At 57.3% G+C, this 27,859-nt stretch overlaps 1 protein-coding gene across 4 annotated transcripts in view; it reads left to right on the top strand.

The window, feature by feature from the left end:
- AGRN (agrin) overlaps window positions 1–27,859 on the top strand; it is a 126,113-nt gene that overhangs the window by 53,917 nt on the left and 44,337 nt on the right. For 3 of the 4 annotated variants that reach the window (XM_075027283.1, XM_075027284.1, XM_075027287.1), the window contains 3 exons: window positions 6,757–6,804; window positions 26,257–26,472; window positions 27,399–27,623. In XM_075027283.1, the coding sequence (XP_074883384.1) occupies window positions 6,757–6,804; window positions 26,257–26,472; window positions 27,399–27,623 (489 nt within the window). Of the gene's footprint in view, window positions 1–4,464; window positions 4,940–6,756; window positions 6,805–26,256; window positions 26,473–27,398; window positions 27,624–27,859 lie in introns of those variants that run through there. The other variant, XM_075027286.1, reaches the window with a different exon arrangement.

The raw sequence follows: 27,859 nt of genomic DNA, 5'->3' as shown, positions 1-27,859 counted from the left end.
ACGTTGGCGCAGGCGTGCAGCGTTGCTTAGAGCAGGGATGAGCAGCGGTGGTGGATGGACTGCTCTGGAACCTTGGCGTGGCTGAGGGATGAGTCCCCTCTGCCCTGGGGCTGGCCAGGCTGGGCTGTCCCAGTGCTGACTGAGCCAGACATAATGGTACCAGGGGACCGAGCTGTCCCGATGTCTCAGGTGCCTTTGGCTCGTGCGCAGCCACCTCTTTCCCACTTCAGAGCAGCCTGGAGCTGGTAGCGTGCGTTCGGTGCCGCTGGGCTCACCGGCCAGCTCTTCCGAGCTTCTCGCTTCTGAGCCAAAGGTGGCTTTTATGTGCTCTTTCGCCTTGTCAGGTGTTGCTGTATTTTCCTGCCTGGTCCTTTGTGCGCTGGTGTCAGAGGTGTAAAGGGAAGGGCTGAGCATGCGTGGTGGGCCCAGCTGGCAGAGGGAGCGGGTGGGAGCCCAGCTGTCCCCGTGTGCTGTAGCTGGTGCAAAAAGGACGCGGGCATTTGTGAAATGCCGGAGCTGTGCAGGGGTGTCTACATGCAGCCAGCTTTGGGGAGGGGGGGGCGATAAGGGACAAAACCAATGACCCACATGGATGAACCAGGCAAGTGTGATGTCTCCCCACTGCAAACGGGTCTTCTGATTATAAAGTCTCATCCGAAAGACTCGCTGGTGAAGGCATGGGGCGGGAGTTTGGCATCTGCATCCCTGGGCAGAGCAGAAGGGTGCAGGACCGGGCCAAGCCGGCCACAGAGTGACCAAGCAGAGGAGAGGGCCAGGGCACGCTGTTCACTTTTTGGGAAGGTCTTGGCTTCTTGAGTGATGCTCCAGCAATTCCCAGGGGGCTGCGGTATCTGAGGAGGGCACTAGAAATGGGGCAGCAGCGGCAGGGAGTTGAGCTTACCCTTTGAGGGAAAAATACTGGGTTGGAGGGGTGGGGGGCTCTATCCAGTGGCCAGGGCCCTCCGACTTGCTCAGCCAGTTCTCATCGCTGGTGAAGGGAGGGGTGTTGTGCCATGTCCCAGGAGCCAGCCCTGTGGCCTCGGGTGCTGGCTGAGGAGCCCTTTTCCAGCTGGCTCTTCAGCGCTCTCCCTGGCAGAGGGCTTTGCTTGTGAGGGGGCTTCTGAGATGGGTTCCTAGAAGGGGTCTGCTTGGGAGAGACGGCTTGGCAGAGCGTTTGCCGCTGAGCCCTTGTAGCACTTGGGATCTTGGGGGCTCTTGCGTGCCAGTCTGCCTTACCGCTTGGACGTGAGGCCATCAGGCACCGCGGTCGTGTGGGCTCTCCTCCTGGCAGGGTGGTTAGGATGCAGCCCGTGACTCGTAGCAAGCTGGGATCATGTTCTGCGAGTCCCCGGGGAGGCGAAGGAGCGATGCAGGTTTAAAGAGGAGCAGCGTCTGGGACGTGACTTGGATTTCTTTCCTCCCTTCTCCTTTTTTGTTCTTCCCTGTACTGCTCTTGGCAAGTTGTACCTGCGGTGCTGGGACACCCAGGATGTTCCCGGCCCACGTCTCTAGCAGAGAGGAGCAGCGTGGCTTTGTGGTGCGGCTGTAGGGCAGCTCGTGCCAATCCCACAAGGAGACCCCACAACCTGCTGACTCGTGGTGCCTGAGATGCCCTGCTAAAGGACCACCCAGCCTCCTCTGCATCTCCCCGCTGGAGGGGAGAGTGGGTGGATTCAGCTTTAGTGTTTGCGTCCCTCGGGCTCCAGGTGAATTGCCAAGGCGAGGGAGGGAGGGGCAGCGTGGCAGGAGCAGGCTGGGGGTACGTGCCGCCAGCGAGGTCGTTCTCCCATCTCGAGTCGTCGGTGCCTTTTGGAGGAGCGGGTGGTGGGAACGCTGCCGTCCAGCCACCTCTCCAGGGAAAAGAGGGCTGTGCAGCCCCCCGCAGCCAGAGTCGCTGGCAGGCCAGCCGTAGCTGCCATCCCGGTGGGAGAGGAGAGGAGAGGAGAGAGCTGCTGAGCCATGGGACAGTGCCACAGCCTGGACCTTGCGTGGTGGCTGCCGGCAGCGGCCGGGAGGAACCTGTGCTTCCCTTCCTGGCTGTGGCAGCTGCCCGGTTGGTGCTGAGCGGGGGGAGACGAGAGGAACTCCAAGCAGGTTCTCTGCGATGAACTTCTCAGTTTGACCGCAGCGGGGTTTCCCGCTGCCATGTCTCCGCAGTGCTCGTCTTGCCCTACAAGCATGGGATGGGTGTTTGAGGAGTCCTTCCTTGCCTTGGACGTGACCCAGCAGGGTACAGACAGCCCCTCTGCAGCACCTGGGGGACAGGGGAGGCCGCAAGAGTCTGGCTTAGACGATAAACCAGCCTCTGAAACGGCAGGGCTGCGTATAGTCAGCCCAGACTTGTGTTAGGGTGGCTCTGTCACTGGAGGGCCTTCCTCGTGCAGGGTTTTGTTCATAGTCTCCAGAGCTGCTTTCTTCCTCCACGGTGAGGAAGAGCTCAGCCTGTTTGCTAAGGACCACGGTGCCTTAGAAATGAGGCGTCAGGTCACGGCACCCTAGATGCGCGGTGCCACGGGCAGGGAAGCAGCTCGGTGGGAGCTGTGTGTTTTGCCAGGGATGCCGTGGGGCTTCAGCCTGGAGAGGTGCCGTGGGGAGCAGGTATGGAGTGGAGGCCCCGGGAGCTGTGGACACCGGGTGTCGCTGCCTTTGGAAGGGCTGGGGTGTAGCAGGGCTGCCCTGCCCTGCTGTTTGCTCTTGCCCCATTGCTGGACTTGCCCTCCAGAAACCTGGCTCTTGGCCCTGACCTCCCTCTGGCTTTCAGCCCAGCTCTCCTCTTGGCACCTTTGCTGGCAGCATCCTGCCCGAGGAAAGTGGTGACCAGAGGCTTCTGCCTTCCCGGGGAGGGGGGCAGGAATATGCAGGTAGGCAAGGCAGGGAGCAGCACAGCTTGACGGTGCATCTGTGTCCCAGCAGCTCTTTTCTCCCCTCCGTGCTCTCCTCAGACCTTTGTGGTGGGGCTGCCGGGCTGTGCAGGTGTGTCCCCCCCCCTCCTTTAGAATTAATGTCCTGGGAAACAGTAACTAGGGGCTTGCTCCTGCTCTTTGTTTAGTACTGCTGTCCCTGGGGGGTCTCCCCCCCGATCTGGTACCCAACGCGGGGGGCGACGCTGGGAAAACCACGAAGACTTTCTCCACCTTTCAGCATCTCGAGGGGGCAGACCGAGGGGCTTCGGTGGGTCCCGGTTGGAGGGGTGGGGGGGGGGTGGAAAAGAACCGGCTTCACCGCGACCCCCGCCGCCTCCCGCTCTTTGTCTGCGCCGCGCCCGTTCGCCCTCGCCTCCCCTTTGTTGGCCGCCTCCTCCTCTTCCTCCTCCTCCTCCTCCTCCTCGCTTGCCGGGGCTCGACCCGCTGCCGGCAGAGGGGAGGGAAAGAAGGAGCGGGGGGGGGGGACACGGGGGACGGCGGCCCCCGCGGGGCAGAGGAGCGGGCGGGGAAACTTGCGGGGCGTGGGGCGGGGGCTCCCGCCGTTGCTCGGCTTGGGGCTGCTTTTCCTCCGCGCTCTTTCGCCTTCTCTCCCTTTGGCCAACGCGTGGGGTGAACCCTCGGAAGGTCGGTATTGAGGTCTGCGAGCTCCCCGTCTCACGCCCCCAACCCACCCGGGGTCGCCCACCCGTTGCTTTCCATCGCTAGCACCGTGTCGCTTCTCCATGCCGGGCTCCGCGGGGAGCTGGAATCTCTCCGGGAAGGATTGGCATGTCACAGCGGCGTGAGGAGGGGAGCTGGCCTGCTCCGGCCGTCACCGTGGCCGTGACGGGCACCGTTGCTTTCTACCGGCGAGGTGGCAGCTCGCCGAAGGGGACGAGCCGGGGTTGCGGTCCCTTCTTGCTCACCGGAGGGCTGGGAGGGTACCGGAGAGCTGGAGCCCGGCGGCGGGGGAGAGCTGCACACCGGCTGCCCTGGAGAAAAGCGGAGCCGAGAGGGGATGGATGCGCAGCGGCTGTGAAAGGAGCCTCGGCGTGGAAACGGGAGCGTCTGCCCTCACTCGGGGCGTGGGGCAACTGAGCGGCACCCTCGGGTTGCTCCCGGTGCTCGCCTGCGAGGATCTGTCCCGGAGGGTCGGAAACCGGTGAGCCTTTGGGGGGGTGCTTGCTCCGGAGGAGACGGCGTGGACGGCGGAGGAAGCTCAGCGTTCCTGGAGCGAGGCTGGTGCGGAGCCTGAGCGAGGAACCGAGAGGCAGCCGAGCGGTGAGACCTCCCCTCCCATCCCTGCCGAGACGATACGGACGTTGCCAAGGCTGCGAGCCTGAGAGGGGTCCCATGCCGGCACCCCTCGCGCCGTCTCCGTCCCAGCCCCGCTCTCGGATGCCGGCGCGCGTCGGTGCTGCGGCAGCCCCCACCGTTCTCACGCCGGTAGCAGCTTGTCCGTGTCCCGGTGGGCTTGGCCGCAGAACTTGAGCTCTCAGCACTTTTGCCTGGGGTTGTTTAGTTTGCTTTCTGCGGGCAGGTGTGGATTGACAACTCCCGGGCTGGAAGAGGGATTGCTGAGCACAGGACTGTGCGTGTTCCTCCGGAGCGGGCTCAGACCTGACCCTTCCTAGGCTGTGCCTCTGAGATGGCAGATGTGGGGACAAACTCTTGCTCCTGAAGGTGCCCCCGGCCTGCCCTGCCCTCCTGCGAGCAGAGGATGGGAATCTCCGGGAAAACTTAGGTCTCGCAGCTGCCGAAGACGACCGGGAAGGGAGGAAGAGGGATCCATGTGAGCCTTGCGGCTACTCTGCCTTGGATGGGTCGGTGGCGGGTTGAGCTTTGGCCCGCAGCGTGACGGCCAAGCATGACGGCTTGCCAGTACCCCATGGCACCGGGGGCCTTGGAGCGGGACCGAATGTACCAGCACAAGGTCTCCTTGGTGGTGCGGTATTTCATGATCCCGTGCAACATCTGCCTCATCCTCCTGGCCACCTCGACGCTGGGATTTGCCGTGCTGCTCTTCCTCAACAACTGTAGGTGTCCCCGGGCGCGTGGGAGGGAAAGGCAGGGGTTAGGTCAGCTGGCGTGCCGGGGTTTCGGCACGGGAGCAGCCTTCCCGACGCTGCCAGCCGCCGGCTGGGCTTTGCCCTGTGCCCAGGTGCTTATCGCTCGCATGCTGCTGTCTGGGGAGAAGCCGGGGAGGTGACAGCCCGTTCCGCAGCTGTGCCCCACTTTTCCCCGAGATGATGTTGGCCCAGAACTGCGGAATGGAGCTGCGAAGGTGGGCATGCGTGGGCCAGCCCCAGCTCCCCACCGTGCGTGATGCGCTTATGCTCTCAGCTGTGCCAGCACCCTCTGTGTCCTGTGTCCCCTTGCCCCCCCGAAATACTGTGTCTCCTGATCTGCTGCTTGAGGTCTGAGCGCGGGTGATGCTCCTGGGGGGGACGCAGTCGGTCCGTTTGTGAGGCGGGGATCTCGGCAGGGCTGTGTGGGAGGTGAGGAGCAGAAGACGGGCTCCTGTGAGTCCTGCTGAACAATATTGGGGGCCCTGTCACTATATGCGATGGGTGGAAGATGCGTCTCTTAGGCTGCCTCAGGATCCCTGCTCTCTCTATGTTCCCTTGCTCTGAAGAATCAGCAGAGGGTTGGGGCAAGACGGAGGAGTTTTCCCTGAGGTTAGGCTGTTGATCTGATCCCTGGTGTGGCTGAGTAGATTGCACTCTTGGGTGTTGGTACCTCCATGCATTGCCAGCTGCTCTAGGCGCCGTGCTTTGTTGCTTCATCCTCGCGCAGGTGCTCGCCCTCCCAACGCCTGGCTTTCTCTAGGCGCAGCCTGTGGAGGAGGACTCCGTCGTGCAGCAGCGTCTTTGACCTCCTTGATGCTGGGAAGTGCCAAACACCTGCTGTGAGGAAAACCTTTAGAGGGCAGGCAAATCCTCCAGCCTAGCTTTGGGATGCACTGTTTCCTCTGGGGGGGGCGGGGTGTGGTTAGAAAAAAGCTGTGTAAAACTGTAAAACGCACAAATGCATTTAAAAAGCACTGGTGGGAGCAGGGCCCAGGTGATGGTGGTAGGGAAAGAGCCTGGCCCGTAAGGAGTGGAGTGCCCTCTGCCACAGCCTGGCTTTGCTGGCCCTGGGCACATCACTTAATAGAGAGCAGAGCCCAGTTTGACACTGGCATTAGGGTGTTTCCCACTCAGGATGGCAGGGTCCGTGGAGCCAGCTGCCTGAGCGGAACTCTTCTCGCCCCCCTGCTTAAGCAGGGGTTACCCAAATGTAGAGGGCTGGCTGGTGGCGAGGCTGTGTGCCACCTTGCTCTGGGACCTGCGGTCACGTCCGTGGGAGCTTTCACCTTCTGCTGCCCCAGGCTACCCCTTTCTCCCACCTTTGCCTTCTTGCCTTGGAGGCCACAGCGTTCCCCAGTGCGGTCCTGCTCAACCCAAATGACTTGGTGAGTCAGTGCCCAGGTGGGTGGGTGCGTGCGAGGTGATTACGGTACGATTTGCATCGCCACCCTGGTGAAATGGCACACGACGAGCTGAGGCAAGCCCCAGCCCTGCCAGGCAGAAGAGGGCTACCGCCAGATCCCAAGCCAGAGATGCTCCATCGATACTATTGGGAGAGCTGGGGCTCCCGGCTCCTGTTTCTGCTGCTCCCTTCTTGTTGCAGGACCTCCCGGGTGTTCCCTGGGTGTTGGTGCCCACTTGCGCAGGCCATGTGTACCGAAGGAATGAAATGCTGGCCCAAACGCTGCTGGGGAGCTGCGGACGGAGGTCTGGGGGGGAGGAGGAGGAGGAGAGAGTGTGCCAAAGGGAACTGCTGATAGCTCTGTCTTTTTGTTTCTTTGCAGACAAGCCCAATAGTTATTTCACTCAGACGCCGCCGACGCCGCGAGATGGTAAGTACGCCGTCGCTTGCCGGAGCTCGGTTCTCGTGCTCAGGATGCGCTTGAGAGCAAATCGCTTGAGCCCCTCGTGCTTTCCCCGCAGCTGGCGGTGGAACAGTGCCTCCTGACCCAGTGATCTATTTTGCAGCTGACTGGCTGCTCTCTGTGCCCGGAGCGGTGCTGCAGCTCACTTGTGCCCATGCCTTGCCCTCTCCGGTGCCCTCGGGATGCAGGAACATGGCTCTCGGATGAGGAGGGAAGGCAGAGCGGCTGTCCCTCAGGGCTCCCTGGGAGGCACAGCAGCCCTTTCTCTGCAGAGGCTTTCTTTGGCGGCTGTGGTGGAAGTGGGGAAGGGCTGGAAAGGGAGATTGGGATCTTCTGTGTGCTCCAGCAGTTTGCAGAGCTTTACTGGTTCATCTGCTGAGGCCGTGGAAGGGAGGCGACTGGAGAAGGGGACCTTATCCTTAAAAGCGGCAGTGTTGAATCCAATGGCTATTCTGTGTTTGTCCCCTAAGGGCCTTCCTGGATGTTGGCAAAGGGAGGGGGGAAGCGGAAGGAGGTGCAGAAAGGCTTGCTGCTCTGCAAGCACAGAGAAAAAGGAGGGGAAAAAAAAAAGCAAATGCCATGTGTGGCCATGGTATGTGGCAGAGTCACAGGTGAGGGAAAGACCATGAGAAGGTCATGGGGAAATAGCCAGAAACAAGTGCCTCCCTTGGTCCCTCTGGTTTTTTGGTGTAGCGTCAGAGCAACTCGGGAGGACAGCGAAGGAGGTGACTGGTTTCAGCTTGTGGGACCTGGAGCTTGAGGCTGCACCTCACCATGGCCGGGGCAGCCGATGTCCTCCCTGCCAAGCAGGGAGGGATGCCTCTTCAGGGGAGTGATGTGGACGCAGTGTCTCCCCGGGACTCTCTGCTGCCTTCGCAGGTGTTGGTTTTGCTGGGAAGGGACTGGAGAGGGTTGTGCTGGCTCATGGCACCAGGAGGTTAAATAAGCACAAAGCAGGTAGGAATCTCTTCAGCGCAAGTGCGTGGGACGTGGGCTGAGCAGCTCAGGGAGAGGTGATTTTTGAGGCTAGCAGAGGTTGCTGAGATGCTGTTGGCTGTTTATTAAATTACTGCTTCTGCTGTGCAGCCCAGCCCATCCAGTCTTGGATCAGTCAGCTACTAACTCTGTATAAATGCTACCAAAAAATCTGTTGGGCTCGTGCTCCAGCTGGCAAAAGGTTTCAGCTTTATGAGCATTAAGAGCAAAGTAGAAGCTGGTGTTCAGCTGGACATCAGGTATCTCCACTGCCCTGGCCAGAAAGGGTGTGGGCATGTAAAATCTGGGGGACTGTAATGCAGCCGTCCTTCCTTTCCCGTCCTCACTTGGGTCCCACAGGTTTCTGCTTCTGCACTCTCCTAACAATTCCCTCCCCACCTCCAAATTGTCACCTTGCCAGTCATCAGGCAGTATGGTGCTTTCCTCGTCCTCTTCCAGAGTTATTGGTCCTTCCTTGGCAGACCGGGTGGGCCAGCACCTGGGTTTCCTGTGGACTTGCCTTTTCCTTGGACCTGTGGTACTCACCTATGGATTGCCGCTCACCTATGGACTCCCTGGTGTCTGATGAGCAGTACGTTCACCAGCACCTCACACCTTTTCTCTGGGCTTACTAAAGCCTTCTGGTTTCACAGACCTGTAGGAACTTTGGTTTTTGAGGCCGTGCTGTTATCAGTCAATGGCTTTAAAAGCTGTTGGACGCAGGCAGGCGAGCACATGCTCAGATAGTGTCATCACAGGAGCTGTGTTTTCTCTGAAAATCAGGCTTAAAATGCCCTGCTTTCTGCTGGCAGGCTGTTCAGTCACCTTCCCCAGCCTCCCTAGTTTCACGTGCACAGATAAGAACCCAGCAGAAAACAGCAGCCAATTAATAACACGTTTGTTTCTTTCTTTCTTTCCTTCTCTGATGGGGGTGGGGAAGGAGGCGGGGGAGAAACGGATGCTAGATAAAATGTGATTAATCTATAATTGGACCAGAGAAGACATCTAAAGCAAAAATAAAAACGAACGTAGGTGTAACTCCTAGCTTAGGGCTCCAAAATATTAGCAGCCCAACCCATCCAGATGACATACTCCAAAAGATCTCTGGTCCCCACAGGAGATGGAAAACTACCACCCTTGGTGGGTTGCCAAATGAAGCGCGCGTCCTTTTGCAAGCCTAATACGGTGCAAATGCCTCGCATCGTCCTCAGGAAGCATTTCTGGGCAGAGGGGAGCAGGGGGACGTGGGGAAGAGGTCCCCCCTGGGGTGAAGGGACTGGTCCCTGCTGCTTCTGCTGTGCTGCGGGGACTGGCAGCGTTCATTGCCTGGGCTGGTTTGGAGATGTGGCTCTGGTCCTGCGTCTAGCCCACCGACTTCAATGGGGCTATGCTTGTGCTTGTAAACTGCTGGGCTTTGGCTGAGGTTTGCTGGGCGAGGGCCATGGCTCTCCTGTCCTAGGCTTGCTCTCAGGGTGGCTTTGGTGGAACAAGGTGTTGTGCTAGTGAGAAGCATGCCCGGCTGTCCGACCGACAGGTCTGTTTTGGGATGGCTGGTTGGGAAGCCGTCGAACCCTTCTCCCTTTCCCCTAACCAGCCAGGGGAAGGTCTCTGCCTCGCCACGCTGTGTTCCTTTCCCCAGGTGATGCCTGGTGGCATGTCAAAGGTGGTGGGCGAGTATTCAGTGGGTCTCTGCAGGTGGTGGGGGCTGTGTCCCAGCACAGGGGGACAGCGCTAGCGTCGAGCACAGCACGGCCCCTCGATTGCTTCACCTCCAGCTGGGCTCCTTGAGGATTGTCACCTCTTTATCTTCTGGGCCAGACCCTCATCTTCTACAAGTCTGCACAGTTCTGTGGTGAGCAGTGGGATGCCACCAGCTGGCAGCCTGTACCGTGAGCCAACAGATCTCTGCCCACCGGTACCAGCTGAGGATCTGCAGCTTGGTATTTCTATCTGGAAACCCTGCTATTGGAAGTTTTGCTGTGGTCCTTTCCCCTTCCAAACGGTGGTGCAAAGCCAGACAGAAATCATCATCTGCCCTGGCAATGTCAGACCTCAGGTTTCGTGGGAACAAGTGGCTTTCCGCACCTCGGACATCTCTTCTGCAAAGACCCTGTCCTGCATACACAAAAGGTGCTGCAGCCACGACCACTCCCCTGGTGCTCCGGCGATGCTGGAGGTGGAAGACACTGCCAGCCAGCAGGGAGGTGTGTCTAATTAGCACTCATGTGCTATTTATCTCTTCCTTTTCTTCCAATACCAATTTCTACCCTAGTAAACTCTTCAGCCACAGATTGATTTATAGAGTGGTCTCTGCTTCATTTTGAAACAAGGCCATTAATGCTGTTAACTCACTGCTTTCTCCCAAATCTCCCACGCCGCTGGCATTCCTGCAGCTGGGCAGGGGATTGTTAAGCTCCATAGAGTCTTAAGGCCTGGCTGACTTAAACGCAGTGCTCCATGAAGGCTGTTGCCTTTTCCCCAGCTGAAGGACTGGCCGGTGGCATCCAAGGCGGCTCATTCTTCTCGTTTCTCGTCAGTGGGAGGCAGGAGCTGGGGAGTGTCTGGGCAGGGAGCTGGAGAGGGGGTGGATGTTGGCTCAGCTGTGTGTCCCCCCAGGGCAGGAGTGCTCTGGAGGGGGGGTTGGCAGGTGGGTATGGGGGGCAGGCAGGGTGGGCTGCGCCTTCCCGCATCCCCTGGGGTGAAAAAAAATGGTGGGGGAGGATTCGGAGGGTACCTCCTCCCCTCTCCTTGTTCTTGCAGCGTCTGTGATGAGAGGTTTGATTTCTGTTTGTTTGCAGCATCCCTTGGTGGAGTTGTGTGCGGGAGGCAAGATTGCTTTTGTTGTTTGCTCTGCGGAGGGCAGGGAGAACAATAAACCCTCTCGGAGCCGTGAAACCAGGCTGGCAAGAGCTGGGCTGGCTGCTCAGGTGGATCAACAGGATGAGGCACCGGGCTTTGGGGGTCAGCTCCCCAATATCCCTCTCCTCCTGCCATCTCTCCTCCCCTGGGTGCCCTGCAGGGATGCGGAAAGCCCCCTCAGCTGAGGAACTTGTTAGTGAGGTCTGCGTGGAGCGCGACGGTGCGGAGCCAAGAGCAGCGTGTGGGACACGAAGCTGCCCTGCTCATGTGGGAGCCGGCGGAGGAGAGCAGGGCTCTGCCTTGCCGGTGGCAGTTTTGGCTCTGACCGTGCCTTCGCACGCTCTCTATTCCTGTCCCTGAACTCCTCCTGGTGTTCCCTGGTGCGAGCAGAGGCGAGGGGCTGAGAGCAGAGCAATGCAGCTGGGGTCTCCCCGGCAGGGTCTGGTGCGGCCCCTTTTGCTCTTTGGTCTGGCAGGTTTGGGTTTCTTGCCGGCCCCAGCAGCTTTCTGGATCGAGAGCAGGAGTGCGTCCTTATCTCAGAGCTACATCTTGCTTCAGCCTCTCTCCAGCAAGCATCCCTCACGCACAGGGAGAGTCACGATAGGTCGCCAGGGTGGTGGGAGCCAGCCCTTTTGCTGGCATTTGTGTACCTTTGTAGATGTGTTAATGGCACCAAGCAGCTGTGGGGCCTGTCTCTGCTGGGTTTGGAAACATCTGAGAGGGCTGAGAGGGCTGGACAGCCGTTTCCTTTTGGCAAGTGTGGACAGAGTGATGCCAGCCCAACCCATTACACCAGGCCGAGGGAGCAGTGCTAAACACTTATTTATGGATGCATAAAAGCAGCAGTGATGCATGAGATGAGGACATCTGAGAAATTAAGTATTGGAAAAATGCTTTCTTGTGCCCGGTAGCCCCATAAATACAGGGTTTGCAGTACTGGTCCAGGCATGGGTTTAGGCAGAGAAAATGCTGGTGCAAGTGGCTTTTCAAGTCTGCATAGGAAATCGGTTAGCGGATTAATCCTACAATACTCTGAGTCCTGGGCATTGTTTTTCACCCGGCTGCTGGATGCCCTCTCTTCAGCACCACGTTCTGGCTTTGCCTCAGCAGGTGAAGAGAGAGACAGCCACCTGCAGCGTTGCGAGGACTGGTTCCCCACGTCCCCGCTGGTGGCCGTCTCTGCCTCCGTGGGGTGTGAACGGTGCTGTGCGTTACGCAGCATCTGGTCTGTGCCAGAAGGGTGTTAGGAAATACTCCCCACCTGTAGATGATGAGTTTGGGCAGACTGAGCGTTACCTTGGCTGTGCTCAGGCAGCGAGAGAGCCTGGAGGGTGTGCGTGCCTTGCCTCCCTTCAAAGGGGACCATTCTGCTAGGGACAGCCAAGTGGTGTTGGGAAGTGGTGTTTCACGACCTCTCTGCTGTCTTCCAGCCCTGTGCCTGCGTGTGTTCGCAGCCGAGGAGGTGGATGCCCTCCAGATGAGGAGGAGGCTTGGGGAGGGGTTTTACGTGGCTGTGCAGGGCTGTGGTGCTCTTCAGCACAGAGCGCTGACTGTGCCTGAGCACCAGCCACGTATCGGAGGTCCTGGTCTTGCTCCTCCTGTTTGATACTTCATCGGGAAAAGATGCTCCTTCCTTTTATTTGATTGGTTTTAGTTAACATCCCATAATTCTGATGAACAGCTTCCTCTGGCCAGTAACCTATTGGCATGGATGTAATGAGGGGAAAATAATTGCCTTGGGCTTAGAAGTCACCTAAGGTGCTTAACCTCCCCTTGCCTGCTCTGCCTAGTTTGTGTGCTGCCCACAGCCTACCTGCAGCCCTAAAGATCAACCTTGCAGTGTGTTGACAACAAGAAGGCTGGGGCTGGCCCGCGCCTTGGGAGACGTGTGTGCTCTTCATAACCTCCTCCCGCTGCCAAATTCACACTGAGCCCTTCCTTCTCCAGTCTCTGTCGGACAGAATACCGGGAAGCAGCCTTGGGCTTTTAGTTTCTCAAAGGAGCCAGGTGGGTCTCTGGGCAGCTCTGTGCCTTCTCAGGGGGACAGTGGAGGGGACACTTGGCTGCCCTGGGAAGAGAGCCATGAAAATATAACTTAAAATAAAACACAAGCTCTTCAGTTTTGTTCCTTTTGTGCGTGGCAGTACTGGGAACACCCTGCTGGCTTTGGCTGCTAAGCCCAGCCTATTTCTCTTTTGACACAAGCCAATATAAGACTTGGATGCCGCAAAATGAATTAATAGTGCAGCCTTCGTGGCAGGGCTGATCTCAGTTAGTAGAACGGGAAGGTGCTGCAGACCCGTCTTTTTTTGTCTGCCTACAGATGCATTTTAGTCTTTTCTGACCACCCCACACTCTCTACCTTTCGCACCCCTGCTTTTCCCGGCCCCAGCCCTCTCCTGCACATGCGGTTTGAAATGTCAGGAGCTGACTTGCAGCGTCAGGAGTGGGCAAAGCGATCTGCTCCAGCAGTAATCCATCTCGCTACGGCCTTGGGCTATGGTGTCCACCCGTGTCCGCTCCCTACCTGACAAACGCTGTTGGACAGCGGGGCTGACGTTAAGCCTCGCTGGTGCTCCTCGCAGGCCCGCAGTGGCTGCTGGGCTGCTGTGACCTCTCCTTTCTGTGTTGAGAAGTGGAACAGGAGTGTGTGGGGAAGGGGTGCTCCGTGGAGGCACGCGTGTTTGGGGCACAAGCTGCCCCAGGGCCACGGCGGCTCAATGGAGATGCTCTCCTGCTTGATTGTGCTCTCTGTATTCCCCTCGCAAGCCCCGTTATGCCGAGGAACGACTCCTTTGCCGAGGCCACGCGGGGGGAAGCGTGGTGGGGAGCCGGGAGAGGTTTGCACCCCCTGCCCGAACTGCATGGCACTGGAGTAGCCTGTCCTGAGGCAGACAGGGTGCCCGGCCGCTGGCTCCGGCAGCATGAGCGGTGGCAATGTTTCTGCACCTCTGGCCGTGTCAGCCGGTGGGCGGCTGGGCTGAGGCTGGTATTGCCGAGCGAGGAGGGACTCGGAGCATCGGAGCGTGGCGGGAAGCCTTGTCACACATCACGGAACAGAAAAAAAAAATCACTCTTTCTGCGCAAGGTGAATTTTTCGTACCAGGCTTCTCAGCAGCTGCTCACTTTTAATTACATAGTGCCTACTCCTTCTCTAAGACTTTGCTGCAGCACTGATTGAAACACTGATCTCCTGCACTGCTGGTACGGTGCTTGCACCCACCACCTTGGGTGGAGGGGGGGTGACCTGGGGTGCTTTTTGTTTGCCCCAGGATCCCGGGCAATTCATGCCTCCAGGGTGAAGCCATCTGTCCCTAGCTGGCCCAGGGGGTCCTGCAGTGAAGTCACCATGGTTACATCTTTGGCTTCCCCTTCCTTTTTTCTTGCTCGTATTCGCACCCTACAGCAGTGAGGCAACAGCTTGGGGAGCCAGGACCGGGGTCTGCTTGTGGAGCTTCAGCCCCATGCGCTCGCCCCATGACCCAGCCTGGCTTTCTTGCCTGCTGCCACAGTGGGAGCGACCATTTCCCTGCCTGGGTTTTGCACCCTGGGCACCACAGCAAAGTGTGCTTCAGCCGAAGCAGCTCACGCTGCTTCAGGGTTGCTCTGGAGAGAGGAGAGATGCTAAACATAGCTCTTCAAAAGCTGAGCGGTAGATAAGGTAGCAGCAGTTATTAGACACCACTTTTGATCTCTTGAGAGTATTTTCTTCTCCATTTACAGTGAGGTTTGAGCTTCTCTTGGGGATCAATTTATGCACTTTCATGTTACGTGGCTTAAGTGTTAGAAGAGGAGTAGATGGGAGAACTGCTAAGGTGTTCCTGTTTTTTCCTGTATCAGGTCCTTGCTAAGGTTGCAGATCCCCAAGCTTGCCTCACTCTCCCCACACCTCTGCCTCACATCTCCCAGGACTATCCTTCTGGCATTTGGTCTCAAGAGCATTGTGACAAAGAAACAGCATTTGTCTTGCTTTGTCTTCTCTTCCCCTTGGCCGTGTCATGCTGAAGTCGGTGCATGATACCTTTGAGAGAGAGCTAGTGCATCACTACCAGCTCCCAAGTTAGCCCACTGCAAACGCTGCCCGGCGCTGTGCTGTGACAGAGGATTTCTTGCCAAGCGAACGCTGTTTTTGTAGGAACGTGCCCTGAGGTCACAGCGACGCAAGGAATCTTGCCGTTTCGGCGGCAGGCAAGTGTTTGCTGAGAACAGGAGCGGCTGTAGTTGTGCGGCCCCGCGCGCTCCAAGTGTGCCAGGCGATGCCCGGCCAAGGCAGGCGTCCCGAGCGCCTTCTGCCAGAAGCAGGGATTCAGCTCCTCCGTGGGCAGGCTGCAGGGCACCACGGGAGTCTGTCTGTCCTGTGTAGATGGGTGCTCTGCCTGCTGGCGTCACCAAGGCTGAATACCTCTTCTGGATGAGGTACTTGGTGCGGAGCTGCTGCCAAAGCCGGCGGGGCGGGCAGCCCCGCAGCTAAGGGACAGCCCAGGGTGGGCTCCTGCGCGGTGGGAGACAGCGTGCAGCCAAGGGGAGGCCAGGCTTAGCACAGATCCTGTGACTTTGGGATGCAGTCGCTACGTTTAATACTTCATATGAAGTGCAGAGGGAGAGCAAAGGAGAACGGGAGGCGTGAAGGGTATGAGCGAGCTCCTTGCAAAGAGCATAAGTAGACCTCGCAGAGCGTCTGGCAGCTTGGGGCCTGGGAAAAGTTGGCAAAGGGTGATGCGCTGGCTTTGCCGACCGTGCAGCTGAGTGCTGGCTTTGGACATGTTGCGGCTGGGGAGGAGCCATCTTTCCCTCCCGGCGTCCAGAGGCTGCTGCAGCCCTTCTTCCCTGCTGAGCTCTCTAATCTCCCTGATTCGTAAACACTCTGTTTTGCAGAGCGTGGCCTCTGCAGGCAGGTGGGAGCAGGTTAAAACAATCCAAGTGTGGGTTTTTTTCTTGCCCTTGCCTCCCTCCCTTGTGTGGGCTACGTACAGGCTGCCATCCCATCTGAGCTTTGAGGGTTTTATGGCAGCGTGGCTGCTCGGGGCAGATTCCTGCTCTTGGCCGCTTGCTCTGTAGCGAGGCTCGGGGGATCTGTGCCCACCGGGGCGTGCAGGCAGGGCAGCGGGAGCCTGCTGCTGAGGCTGGCTTCTCGCTCGCATCCCTTGTGGAGCGCATTTCCAAACTGTTCCTCTTTCTGACGGAGGCTGATGAATTCTTCCAGTGATTAGGAGCTGTGACAGTCTGCTCAGAGCTGCTCTCGCAGGGGGCTCATGACAGATTAATGAGAGAGTCTTTTAAGATGATGTTTGATTTGCAAGAGTGACTTGGATGTTTCAGACCTGAGAACATGATGCCTTCAACTCCTCCCTGCTCCACCCTGCCCTGCCCGCCCCCGGCACTGCCTTCGCCTTGCTCGCTACCATCTCCCTGCCTCCAGCACACGATTTTGCTTTTAGATCTTCCAACTGATCCACATTTTCCCTTGCTGCCCACCCCTCCTGACCCCCAATTACAGACCGTGTAGTCAGCTCTCCTCCTGCTCCTCCTTTGTCTGCCTTGGCCCCTGCTGCCCGCGTCGCAGGTGTCAGCCCTGCGAGGTGCCGGGCTGCCCTTTCCCGGGTGATGACAGGCTGCGGTGCTGACTGCTCCGCTGCTGCTGCTGGCAGGTTAGATTTCAGTCATTGGTGGCTTTTAGAAACGAAGAGTTTTTTTCAGGCAGCTGGGCTGGAAAAGGTTGTGGCCGGCGACGACCACCTTTCTGGGCTTCCCCTCGCTGCCTCCTCGTGTGACGCAGGCGCGCAGAGTGTGTTTGGGGGTGCTGAACTACCACGCTGTGGTCTCAGGAGGAGATACCTGGTTTCTGAGACCTCTGTCGTATGTAGGGCTGTGCAAGCAAGATCCCTGGAGAGCTGAGAGCGTCACAGAGGCTCCCAAACTGGATGGTGGATGCCTACCATTCTCTCAGCTTCTTAAGGACCTTCCATCCTTAGAACGTGTCAGCTTGAAAACTTTTAAGTGGTTTGGGGACTTGTTCTGGAGAGGGTCTTGTGGCCTTGGGAGCCACGGATATGCAGCTGCGGTATAGCTCAGCTCCGTGGCTAAGCTGTGGAAATAAAGATGTGCGTGATCCTGATGAGCAAGGAGGGGTGCTGCCTTCCCCATCCCCTTTGGTACCTGCGGGGCTGTATGCCGGGGTGCTGGCAGCTCTTTTAGCCAGCATTTGCCCCTGGCCTGCTGCTGCTCAGTGAGGCTAACTGCAGCTTTCCAGCTCCACGTCAGCGGCATTGCACGAAGTCACTGACCGTGTTGCAGGCAGGGACAAAGTGGGTGAAGATGGGGCAAAACTGGGGCTCGAGGACTTGGGGTTAGCCCGTCCCTAATGCCGCCCTGGCTGTGCCAGGGGTAGGGACTCTGAGCCAAAGTGCCCGGGTTAAGCAGCGTGGCGTTAACGACACAGGATCTGACGGCTCTGCCTTCCTTTCCCAGGAGAGCCGGCGCCGATCTTGGCACAGCCTGGCCAGGCCTGTGGGGCGGACACCCCGCTTCTGCTGCCTGCGTGTGGCTCTCCCGGCCCCACGGCGAAGGCCTTTGAGCGGGGCAGGCGGCTCCTTCCCCCTCACCGAGCAAGCCCTGGCTGATGCAATTAATATTGATGGCAGCGAGGGTGGGCCCGGGAAGAGAAGTAAATGTGCACAGGCAAAAGCCTGGGCTGGAGCGCCAGCCTCACCGATCTCCATGGCAACGGGCGCCTCGCGCTCATGCAGAATTAATGCCGGCCTTCGCCGGCCTGACACACGCGCAACGGGCTCCGTCCCCCGGGGGCCTTCGTGCTTCCCCCTCTGCCCTTTTGCCACGAGGAAGCCCCCAAAAGCAGCTCTGCCCTCCTCTCTGCTGGCCCTCCTTGCCTTTTGCGCCGGCGAAGCGCAAAACGGCCTCACGTATCGGGCGGCGGCAGGGCAGGCTCGCTCGGGCTGTGGCGGAGGGGCCTTGTCCCTTTCTCCAGAAGGAAAGCTCAACCTCGGCCCCCGGGGTGGGTTCATCGTGCGCAGGCCGTCGCCCTTTTGCTGTTTACGCGCGCTCGCTCGCTACTTCTTGTCCTCCTTGTCCTCTGGCTGAGGAACTGTCCGTGCCAGGCTCCTCAACAGGCCCAGCAGCTCTGTCCCGCCATTTCGGTGGCTTCTTGTCTGCTCCGCGGTGGCGGCTTCTTCTCTCTAACGTGGGTTTTTAACAGCGGTTGCTCTCAGGCAGGGTTTGGGACGGGACTGGTGTGGCCCACTAGTGGCGTCCCCGTCCTTGGGGACCAAGTGGGGAACGGTGGGACGCAGAGGTGCACGTCGGCTCGCTGTCCATCAGCGTAGGTCAGGGATTGAAAAGATATATTTGAGCATCACGGCTTTTTCCCCTCTGCTGCCCAGCCTAGCCAGTTGCTCTCCACTTTGTATTCCCCACTCCAGTCTGCTTTAAGCGGCTCTAGCAGGAGAGCACCCACCGCTTTCCAGAGAGGGAGAGTTTTTAATCCAACAGCAGTAGATTAAAAGGCGGCCACCTTGGCACAGACGTCGTCATTCTTCAATTTCGGGCTCTCCCTATGAACAAGAATACCCAGTGCCAGCAGTTCAGCTACCAGCAGGTCCCCGGAGGTGCAGGCTGCCCTAACCTTGCTGGGTGTGCTGCGGGGAAGCGTCTTTCTGTCTCCTGCCCACGGTCCTTGCTGCAGGGATTTGTGGCTGTCCGAAGCGCAGCAGCATGGCCGTCGTGCGTTGTTAGTCTTTCTTCTCTCCTACCCCTTCCCTGTCGCTGGAGATGCTTTAAGCCATGAAAACAGGTACATCCCACCCTCCCATCGCCCACCCGTGAGCTGTAATCAAGTTTCTGGCTGTGCTTTTCCGATCGTTTTTCTCGGCCCGCTCAGAGAAGGGGTGGACTCCCCTGGGATCTGGAGCGGGTCCAGGCTGGCAAACACGCGTTCTGCTGGTCGGGGAGAGGGGAGCTGCCAGGAGTCACCTGCACGTTTTCCCCACGTCTCCCTCCTCTGTGGGTGTTCAGGACCTTCCTCCTCCTCCTCCTCCTTCTCCTTTGGCAAGATTCCTGCCAAGGAGAAGGGTTCGGTCTTGGTGAGGAGGAACCGTGTGCCCGCCGGAGCCCCTCTCAGGTGTTCCTCTCGATGGCTCGGCTGCATGGCCGGGTGCTGCCGTGGAACGTGGGGTGGGCAGGCAGGCACGTGCTGTAGAAGGCCTGGCAGGGTGCAGTAAGCAATCAGCAAGCTGCTCCAGTAGCGTTTTTTTCTTTCCTATACAGTGGAACAGAGCAATTTTGACTTTACATTTATGATTATTGTTATTAAGTTGGAGAAACATTTTAATGTGAATGCTTGGGGCTTATTAGGTAGAGCTCTTCACCTCAAGATCTCAAAGCACTTGACGAAGCCAGCCTGTTATTAATCCCTACTACTTATATTGAGCTACTTACCTACTGACACTGGGGGTTTGGTTATTATTATTATCTGCGGTTTTTTGTAAACGGGAGAACCAAGGCGCAGATCTGGATGGTGAGTTGAAGCTGAAAGCTCTGAAGCTGAAGGCAGAAGCTACTCTCCATCCTCCCTGCCTGCAGCCAGCTGCTGTCTCCCTGCTGCTTGTCCTCACTGCTCTGATCCAGGAGGCTCGGAAGAAGGCTGGGATGGACTCAAGAAGCTGGCCCAAGAGCTCTACCTGGAGTACTTGGTACCAATGGTGGTGTGGCCAGAGCTGGCAGCTAGGAGAGAAGTGGAGGGTGCTGGCTCCGGGCTGGGGAGGGCAGCGTGCAACTTGAAGCCTTGGCTGCTGTGGTTTTTAGGATGCAGGAGACTGAAGGAGGGCACAGTGCAAACCTCTGTGGGTGGTGGGGAGAAGAGGGGGTTGCTGAGGCACAGAATGAGCCTTTTGTATACATGTATTGTCACGGGCTCTCGCTTGGAAGAATAGTTTTGCCAGCTCTGGCCCAGGAGTGCTCCAGGATGGGCCAGTATACGTCTGTGTGCTGTACAGCATCTTCGTTTTGCCCAGTCTCTTGAGCCCAGCTCAGGCAGAGCCTTTACTTCAACAGCAGCTTTCTCCCAAGCTGCCTGCAGCCTCACACCAACTCCTGCATCTCTCTGCAGAGCGGAGCCGTGCATGGCTCGTAGCCGTTCTCGTGGTGGCTCTGGCCCTCCCCGTTGGCCACAGTGGAGCCATCCTATTCTCAGCTGTCCTTCCAGCCGTTTTGGGCATCTGCAAGCACTGTTGGATGCGAGGAGGTGGAGCTGGTGCCATCTGCCCTGGCAGCTACTCGTGGAGTACCAGCCACCTGTGCCCGCACAGCCTGCTTGGGGAAATGCTGAGCTGAACCTTGGCAGGGGCTTTCCTGGTAATGAAGCATCCCGCTCCCTCCCTGGTGCTAATTAGGGGCTGCCTGAGGAAGTGTCACGGATGGGGTGGGAGGCTTGGATCTGAACCGGTGTCGTTACACCTGGTGCAATGGGTAGTTGTTCCTTCTGCAGGAGCAGCTTGGGTCTGATGAATGCCAGCAGCTCTGGGCCCAGACTGAAGTAAGCAGCGCTCTGCAACCCTGACTCTCACTCTTCCCACCCCAGTTTCAGCTGCCAGCGTAGATGGGCTCCCAGAGGCTCCTCTCAGCTTGTTGTCTCTCTCCTTTCCCCTTTTCTTTGCTCATGGTTTGTTGATGTGGGCATCCCACCCTGGCTTCCTGTGCGTCGGTCCAGAGAAGCACTGGCAGGCTGGGGAAGGTGTTTCCATAGGCGGTTTCTGTCGCTTGGCTGCTGTGGCTGGCTGGTGCCCCTGCCCTGCTGCCTTTTGGGAGGAGCCATCCCTTCTTTCCCCAGCATCTTCTGCGACCGCTCCATGCTGCAAGCCCCCCGGGGCCAGGCAAGGTCTGCCCTTCAGGCGGTTGTGCGGTAAAAGGACACCATAGTGGCACCTAAGTTCACTGTGTGCCTTGTTCTCCAGGCTGCGGCAGTGCCCTGGCCTTCCTCTGCTCTGGGCTGTTCGGAGGAGAGATCAGAGCGCTTCAGTGTGCGCTTCACCTTCCCCAATTAGCCAGAGGACAGGAAACCCTCGTTAGCATCCCTTTGTGCTCTTTACCCTAAACCAGGCGGTCACCGCAGGATGCAAGGTAGAGCCTCAGAGCATAGCATATCTGAGCCGGAGCCGAGGCTCTGAACCCAGTCAGGTCTTCCCCTAGCCTTGATCTCTTCTAAAAGCCTTTCTTGCTTTTGCAGGCTCAGCCTGGAGCTGTTGAGGAAGAGAAGGCTGCTCTGTGTGCCCATGGAGTCATGCTGACTCAGTTGTGGCGGGAAGCACAGTACCATGAATTATTTGTAGCAACACCTTTTGCTTTTCCCCTCCTCTCCAGGAGGTGCGCTTTTTTTATTATTGTTGTTGTTGTTATTTATTATTCTCTTTCTGCTCCAGTGCTGCTAAGAGACATGGAGAGGCTTGGCTGGTATTCAGCGTGGTTACAATAAGCCCAAGCCCTCCCTTTTGTTCTGTACGGCTTGCTCAAGTGTTGTATAGATACCTCGCTTTAGCTGTTTCTCTCCCTCATCTTCAGTGGCTCAGGAGGTTTGGGAAAGGTCAGCTCCTAGCTGTAGCTTTTTTCTGCTCCAGACAAGTGCTGCTCTCATTGTTTGCCAAATGCCTTGCTGCGCCTCATCTCTGCAGCACTAGAATGATTTAACCAGGGCCGTGCTTAGTTTTAGATCCAGTCTGCTCTCTGACCTTGCTGCACAGCCTTGCCGTGTGCTTTGTAGGCAGTTTTGAAGCACAGTCTTGAACAAGCGCTGAGAGATCCCACCTCCCCTCTGTGACCGGGGAACAGGCAGAAGAGGCTGCAACTTCCAACATCCCGAGCAGGGGCTCCATCTTTTGCAAGCTCACGGCGACTCTGGTTTGCCACTGCCTTCCAGCGTCCACCCTGCAGAGGTGTCCATCAGCGCTGGCTCCAAAGCTTCCAGTTGCAGCGTTGCTGTGGACCAGGCAGGCTTCAGACTTGTTCTCAACCAAGCCCTGCCCCGGCATGTCTCTTGGGTGATGTAGAAGGCACGCTGGTAGGAAAATGTACGGTCGCTAGCCTGGTGATGTTGTACAGCTATCGCTAGAGGGGCAGCAGGCAGGCAGAGCCCTGGTCCCGCTGCGTGCTCCTGGTCTCTGGTGCTTGTTCCAGTCGGGTGGGCAGGTAGATGATTTCCTTGCCATGCTGGCGAGCACCATTTCTGCGCTCCTATCTGTCCCGACTCGTCTCAAGCTCGGCAGCATGAAGGCAAGGCTGGTCCCTTTGTCATATCATGGCCCAGCCCCTGGGCACCTGAAATAGCAGCGGCACTGGGAACGGAGAGCGGTCTGCAGCCCCTCGCTTGTGGGGTGCTTTGGATGGCATGGTCTTCACCAGCGCTGTCGGGAATCAAATTTAAGAGGTCCTTGCACTTCTGTATGCTTTATCTGCTGCCTGGAGTTTATTCGGGCTGTCACATACAAGTGTTAGGACAAGAGCACTTTGTGCCTCACTTATTGCCGCCTTCTGCCTACACCCAGCAAAGTGCTTCTGTCCGTAGTGGCTCTGCACAGGGAATGGGATGTGAAGGCTTGGTCAGTGCTGAGTACCCTGGAACTGAGCTGATAGCCTCTTCTTTTTGCTTCTCATTTCCCAACTTTTATTCCTTCCGCATCAGTGATGGTTACACTTCTTGAGTCCTCCCAGGTAAAATTAGAGAGAGAGAGAGAGAGAGAGACGTTGGGGAAGAACAAGCTCCGTTTGAATTTCGTCTTTTACAGAGCTTGTTGGGTTGAATCATCTTAGCAGGCATAATAAACCTGTTTCATCTCCCGAGTCTGGCAGGGGAATTAAGGCATTTTATTTTATTCTTGTTGGTGTTCTGAGCTTGCATCATCCAACTGCATCCCAGCATTGGATGGGTGAGTTTTCAAAATAATCTGCTGTGAACAAATAGGCTTCTTCACCAGTAACACCAGCGATGATTAGAAGTGAAAAAAACCTTAAACAACCAATTTGCTTGTCACAATTTGTTTCTGGTTTGAAGCATTTTTCTTGCCGGCTTTGTCTGCTTCTCGGCCTGATCACCGAAACTCAATGAAGCTGGGTCCTCGTCTTCAGGAAGGACTGAATCACGGTGTTTGGGGGTCGCACCCTACCATACCCCCACTCTCCATCCTGCCTGGGCATCCGCAGGGCAGCCGGGCCATCCCCTTGAGTTGGGATGAGCTCCGATGCACCACAGTGTTCAAGCTTCTCTCCCGGGGACCGAGCTTGTTGGCAGGGAGTAGGAAGGTGTCTGTCAAACACCGGTGCTGTAAAAGCTCACTTTTACAACATTTGGTTGATGCGGAACAGGAGGTAAATAAATACCCTTCACGTCATCTCTTTTGCTCACATATGGGCCTATTATGTCCCTAATGTGTTTATGAAATACGATTCTGGGGCAAGGATAGACTGAAACTTCAATCCTGGTAAAATATCAGTTTTCTTTATGTGGCTTGACCTAATTAACTTTGTGACCTTTTTGTCATTTACCATTGCTTTTATCGCTTCAGATTAAGAGATTCTTAAATATATGTGGGCAAAACAATTACAGGGAGGATCACTTAAAAGGTGCCAAGACCCTGTTTTGCTCCAAATCTCAGTGAACAATTTAAAAAGTTTCTTGGAAGAAGAGTCAAAACCATGAGCAATGTTTTAATTTCTTCAGAAGTCCTGTCCAGTGCTGAAAAGCTTTTTCCTGCCGCGTTCACAGGCTGGCTGCTGTGGAGTGCTGCGGGGTCTGGGAAGAGAAACGGATGGCAGGGGACCAAAAGGCAAAAGAACTGTTGGTGCTTGAGCTGGGTGGGAAGGAAATGCACCCGAAAATAGCAACAAGTGTCTTAGGACAGGGTTTTTGAAGTGCTTGGTGATGCCCTGAATTGGGTCCCACTGAAAACTTCCTCAGTTTGGGTGGGACCAGACCAGGGTTGGCTGTTTGCTTCGGAAGCCCTCACCTTGGATGTGTGAGGCTCCATTCCCATACTCTGATGCAAAAGACAAGAACAGAAGAGCTCAAGAAAGGAGAGAGCTGTCCCTGTCACCTACTTTGAAATCCGGGACACGCTTCCCACCTTGGTTTCCCTATTTGCAAGCGTGCTGCTGAACCTGGGCTGGTGTGTCCTGAAGGCAAGTGCCTTCAGACAGGCACCTCTCTCCCCCTTGCCTTCAAGCAGGCACCTGATTAAACTCCGCTCCAAGCTGGCTCTGTATCCCACATCTGCACGTACCAGCTCCCTTCCTTTCCCTTCCTTTCCCTTCCTTTCCCTTCCTTTCCTTTCCTTTCCCTTCCTTTCCCTTCCTTTCCCTTCCTTTCCCTTCCTTTCCCTTCCTTTCCCTAGGCCTGATCTCAAAGACAGCTCCATCTGCCTCCCCTGTGACTGGCAGCTGATTATGCACTACACAGTTACACTTCTGTTCCACAGACCTGCGCCTCAGGGCGGGGGGACGGGATGAATCCCCGCTTGTCCTGCATTTTACATTCCTCACTTGCACACCTCCCCTGCACCCTCTAATCTCAGAGCTCAACAGGCTCATCTGCATTTTAAAAAAACAGAGAGAGAGAGAAAGAGCAGCGATGGAAGGAGCAGGAGAGACTATCCAGAGCGCTTCATAAAAATGATGAATTGCTTTTAGATATTGGGCAGGAGAGAAAGAGAGTTCTTTTTTATTTGATGATATTAGTCTCTTAGTGGTGCATTGTTGCTGTGCATATGAGCTTAAAATCTCAAGGCAGTCAAAGGCAAACACCCGGGAATTGAAGTGTAAATGAGCCACTGTCAAGCATTTTATTTTGCCTTTTATGATTTCTCTTTCTCTCATTATGTAGGTCAGTCTCCATTTATAACGTATGCTGCGTGCGTAGGAGAGCGCGGGGCGGTCAGGTGTGCCGGGGGGGTGGCAGGAGGTGCCCGCTGCGCGTGGGTGCAGCAGCGGTGCGGCGGGTGCCGGTGCAGGGACTGCGCTTGGCGCAGCGGCTGCGCGTGCAGGGTGGTGCGGCAGGTGTGCATATACGTGCGCGCCCGGTGGTGCATTTTGTGAGCGGAGGGCTGCGCCCGTGGCGGTAATCGCTGGGCGAAAAGCTCTGGCATCTCTTGCTCTCGCTGTCTCACCTGTGGACCATTGAGTCTGGAGACTCCTGTCCTCTCTCTCCAGCCGAAGAATTACATTTCCTACCACATTAGCAATTCAGATGCTGAACTGGTCTGTGCTGGCTGCTCTGATTAGTGGATGTGATAAAGAGATTCGTGCATCTCCTTTAGAAAGACACCAGCCACGTGATTCGGCTGCTTTGCATAAACGGCAATGAATAAAACAGCGTGTGCGTGCGGGACAATCTGTCCCACACTGGGACAGGTGAGGATGTTTTCTTCTCCGTTCCTTGACTTTCCTCTCTCTTGCTGGTTAGCAGAAAACACCTTGTGTTCTGGAGGACTCACAAAGGCTTGACCAGAGGGGCCCTGGGCAGAGCAAGTGCTTTCCGGAGCCCTGAGGATGCTCCTCCATGTCTGTACTGGGGTTGGAGGCACCTCCCAGCTCGTGAGCTGGGCCCTGACCTCCCTGCTGTGGTGCAGAGCTGGTGACAGACCTTTCTTTCTTCAGTTCTTCAATAAGCAGAATGGGCAGCCTTGAGTGAGAAGGGGCACGGAGGAGGCAAGAGGGCTGACGGTGGGTTTGTTAGCTCCTTTTGGACCACGCTCTACCCCAGCCTCTTCCCTCCCTGTCCTTGCGTGGGATGAAGGTGCCTAGCACGTATCCTGCCTTACCCGGCCGCTCTCAAAGGGCAGCTGGGCTCAGTCACTGACGAGAAACTGCGGTAGAGCCAACGTGGACTGATAGAGCCAACGTGGACTGATAGAGCCAACATGGACCGTAGCGCGGTGCCTGAGGGCAAAGGAGATGCTGCCTTCGGTACATCCTCCCTTCAGAGGAAGCTTTCTCTGGCTCACAGGCTTTATCGACCCCACTGTCGGTGCTGCCCTTCCCCGCGGCCTCTGTGCTGTCTGCTCCGCACAGCACTGTCGCGATGGAGCGGGCGCTGAGGTTACCTGTGCCTTTGCTTAATGCCCAGGCGCTGGGCACAGCAGCCCTGACCTCGCAACCTCACACTGTTCCCTGGCTGCGCTGGGCAGACCCTTGTTCTCAGGTGTTTGGCTTTGGGTAGCTCGGGCAAGGTTGGCTTGGTCCCCTTACACCTCAAATGCACCCAAGGCATCCCTGGAGAAGGATCCGACTTCAGCGCCTGGTTCCTGGCAGGCAGCGAGAGGTGGCATGCTGAGACGATGACATCCTCGCCCTGAGCCAGGAAAGGGCTTCGCGGTACCTAGAGCATCCACCTCTTGCTGGCACTGCCCTTCCAGCCCTGGTCCCCCGGAGGGCTGCAGCCCCTCTTTGAGCCTGGATGGTGTGGGCAGCTCTGCTAGGGGAGAGAAAGGGGGCACGGGGGGCTGCCTGGACCCAGGCACCGGTCTGCATCCCTCCCGTTTGCAGAGGAGCAGCCGCGGCTCACCAGTCTCTCCGTGTCTGTTCCCGCAGCGTGTCGAGGGATGCTGTGCGGGTTCGGGGCGGTGTGCGAGAGGAGCTCCACCGACCCCTCTCAGGCTTCCTGCGTCTGCAAGAAGACAGCTTGCCCTGTCGTGGTGGCTCCCGTCTGCGGGTCTGATTATTCCACCTACAGCAACGAGTGTGAGCTGGAGAAGGCCCAGTGCAACCAACAGAGGCGAATCAAAGTGATCAGCAAGGGACCGTGTGGTGAGTGCAAGGGCAGGATCTCCTGCTTTTAGGAGGCGGCCGCGTGAGGCCAGGGAGATTTGTCCCAAGCTCGTGTCATCACTGCGATGCTGGTGATGTCCTGGGAGATGGGGACAGGTCTGATGGGAAGGGACAGTGAGAGAATCACCAGCTCTGCCTTCGCGATCAGCAGAGTTTAACAAGCAGGCAAACCGATGGCCGAGGCCGTTCAAGAGGTGCGTGGCAGCGCAGTGGAGAACAGCCCTCTGCCTTGGGCAGCTCTCCCTGATGCACCACACTGCTTCCCCGGGGTGGATCGCATCTGCCACGGCTAGAAGTCGGAGTTGGAGGGACCAGGCATACGCACAGGCTGGGTGGGCTGATGAAAGCCCTTCCCCAGCCTGGCATTCACCAGCTGTGAGCAAGGAGCTGTGTAAATGAGACCCCAGTCTCCTCATCTCAGAGTAAATTAACTTGACCTTTCTCTCACGCGGCGCACTGGCTTGCGATAAATCTGCACCCGGTACTCCTGCTGGGGCTCTTGTCAGAGGGGAGAGAGCGCCAAGTGATTTATTTAAAATAATAATCATAAAAAGGTGACAAATAAAGGAAAAAAAGGCAGAAAAAGCTGGCAAATAAATTTTGGCCCTTCCCTGCCAGTGAGGAAATTGCTCCTTGAGCTCTTCCTCTAATTATGGTTTGCAGGAGGTGCCTTAAGGACCCTTGTTTTGCTCTTTTGCTGAAGCAAGAGGCTCTCGGAGAGCATGTGCAGGGAAGGGAGCTTGCAGCAGTGAGGCTGAGAGGGTTAGAAAGGAGGGGCTCCGCCTGAAGTGCCAGGTGGGGAGTGAGCTCCCTTCCTCACGTATCGTGGGTTTGGAGCTGATCCTACAGCCCCACGATCCAGCCTGCCTCCACGGACATTGGGATTGATGTCCTCTCTCCCACAGGCTCCAAGGACCCCTGCGCGGAGGTGACCTGCAGTTTCGGCAGCACGTGTGTCCGCTCCACTGACGGCCAGTCGGCCAAGTGCGTCTGCCCGTCGTCCTGCAGCGGCGTCCCTGAGAGCACGGTGTGCGGCAGCGACGGCAAAGACTACCGCAGCGAGTGCGACCTCAACAAGCACGCCTGCGACAAGCAGGAGAACGTTTTCAAGAAGTTCGATGGCGCCTGTGGTGAGTCCCCTGTCGTCCCCCCCTCGCCCCCCGTGGGTATTGCTTTAAAAACATTTCTCCCTGCGTCAGGAGTATTGAGGGCAGACCAGCGGGAAATGGTAAGAGTTGGGGAGAAAAACTTGCCCACACACCTGCTGTCATCAGCTCAAAAACACGGGCTGGGCAGAAAAAGGTCAGTCTGTGGGTGACGGCTTCTAAAACTCAGAACAAGCTAGCGCTTTCCCCCGCAGCATTTG

Source organism: Buteo buteo, chromosome 5 (assembly GCF_964188355.1).
Source record: "Buteo buteo chromosome 5, bButBut1.hap1.1, whole genome shotgun sequence".
Lineage (NCBI taxonomy): Eukaryota > Metazoa > Chordata > Aves > Accipitriformes > Accipitridae > Buteo > Buteo buteo.
Note: the sequence above shows the minus strand (reverse complement) of the source record. Positions and strands in the feature narration are given on the sequence as shown.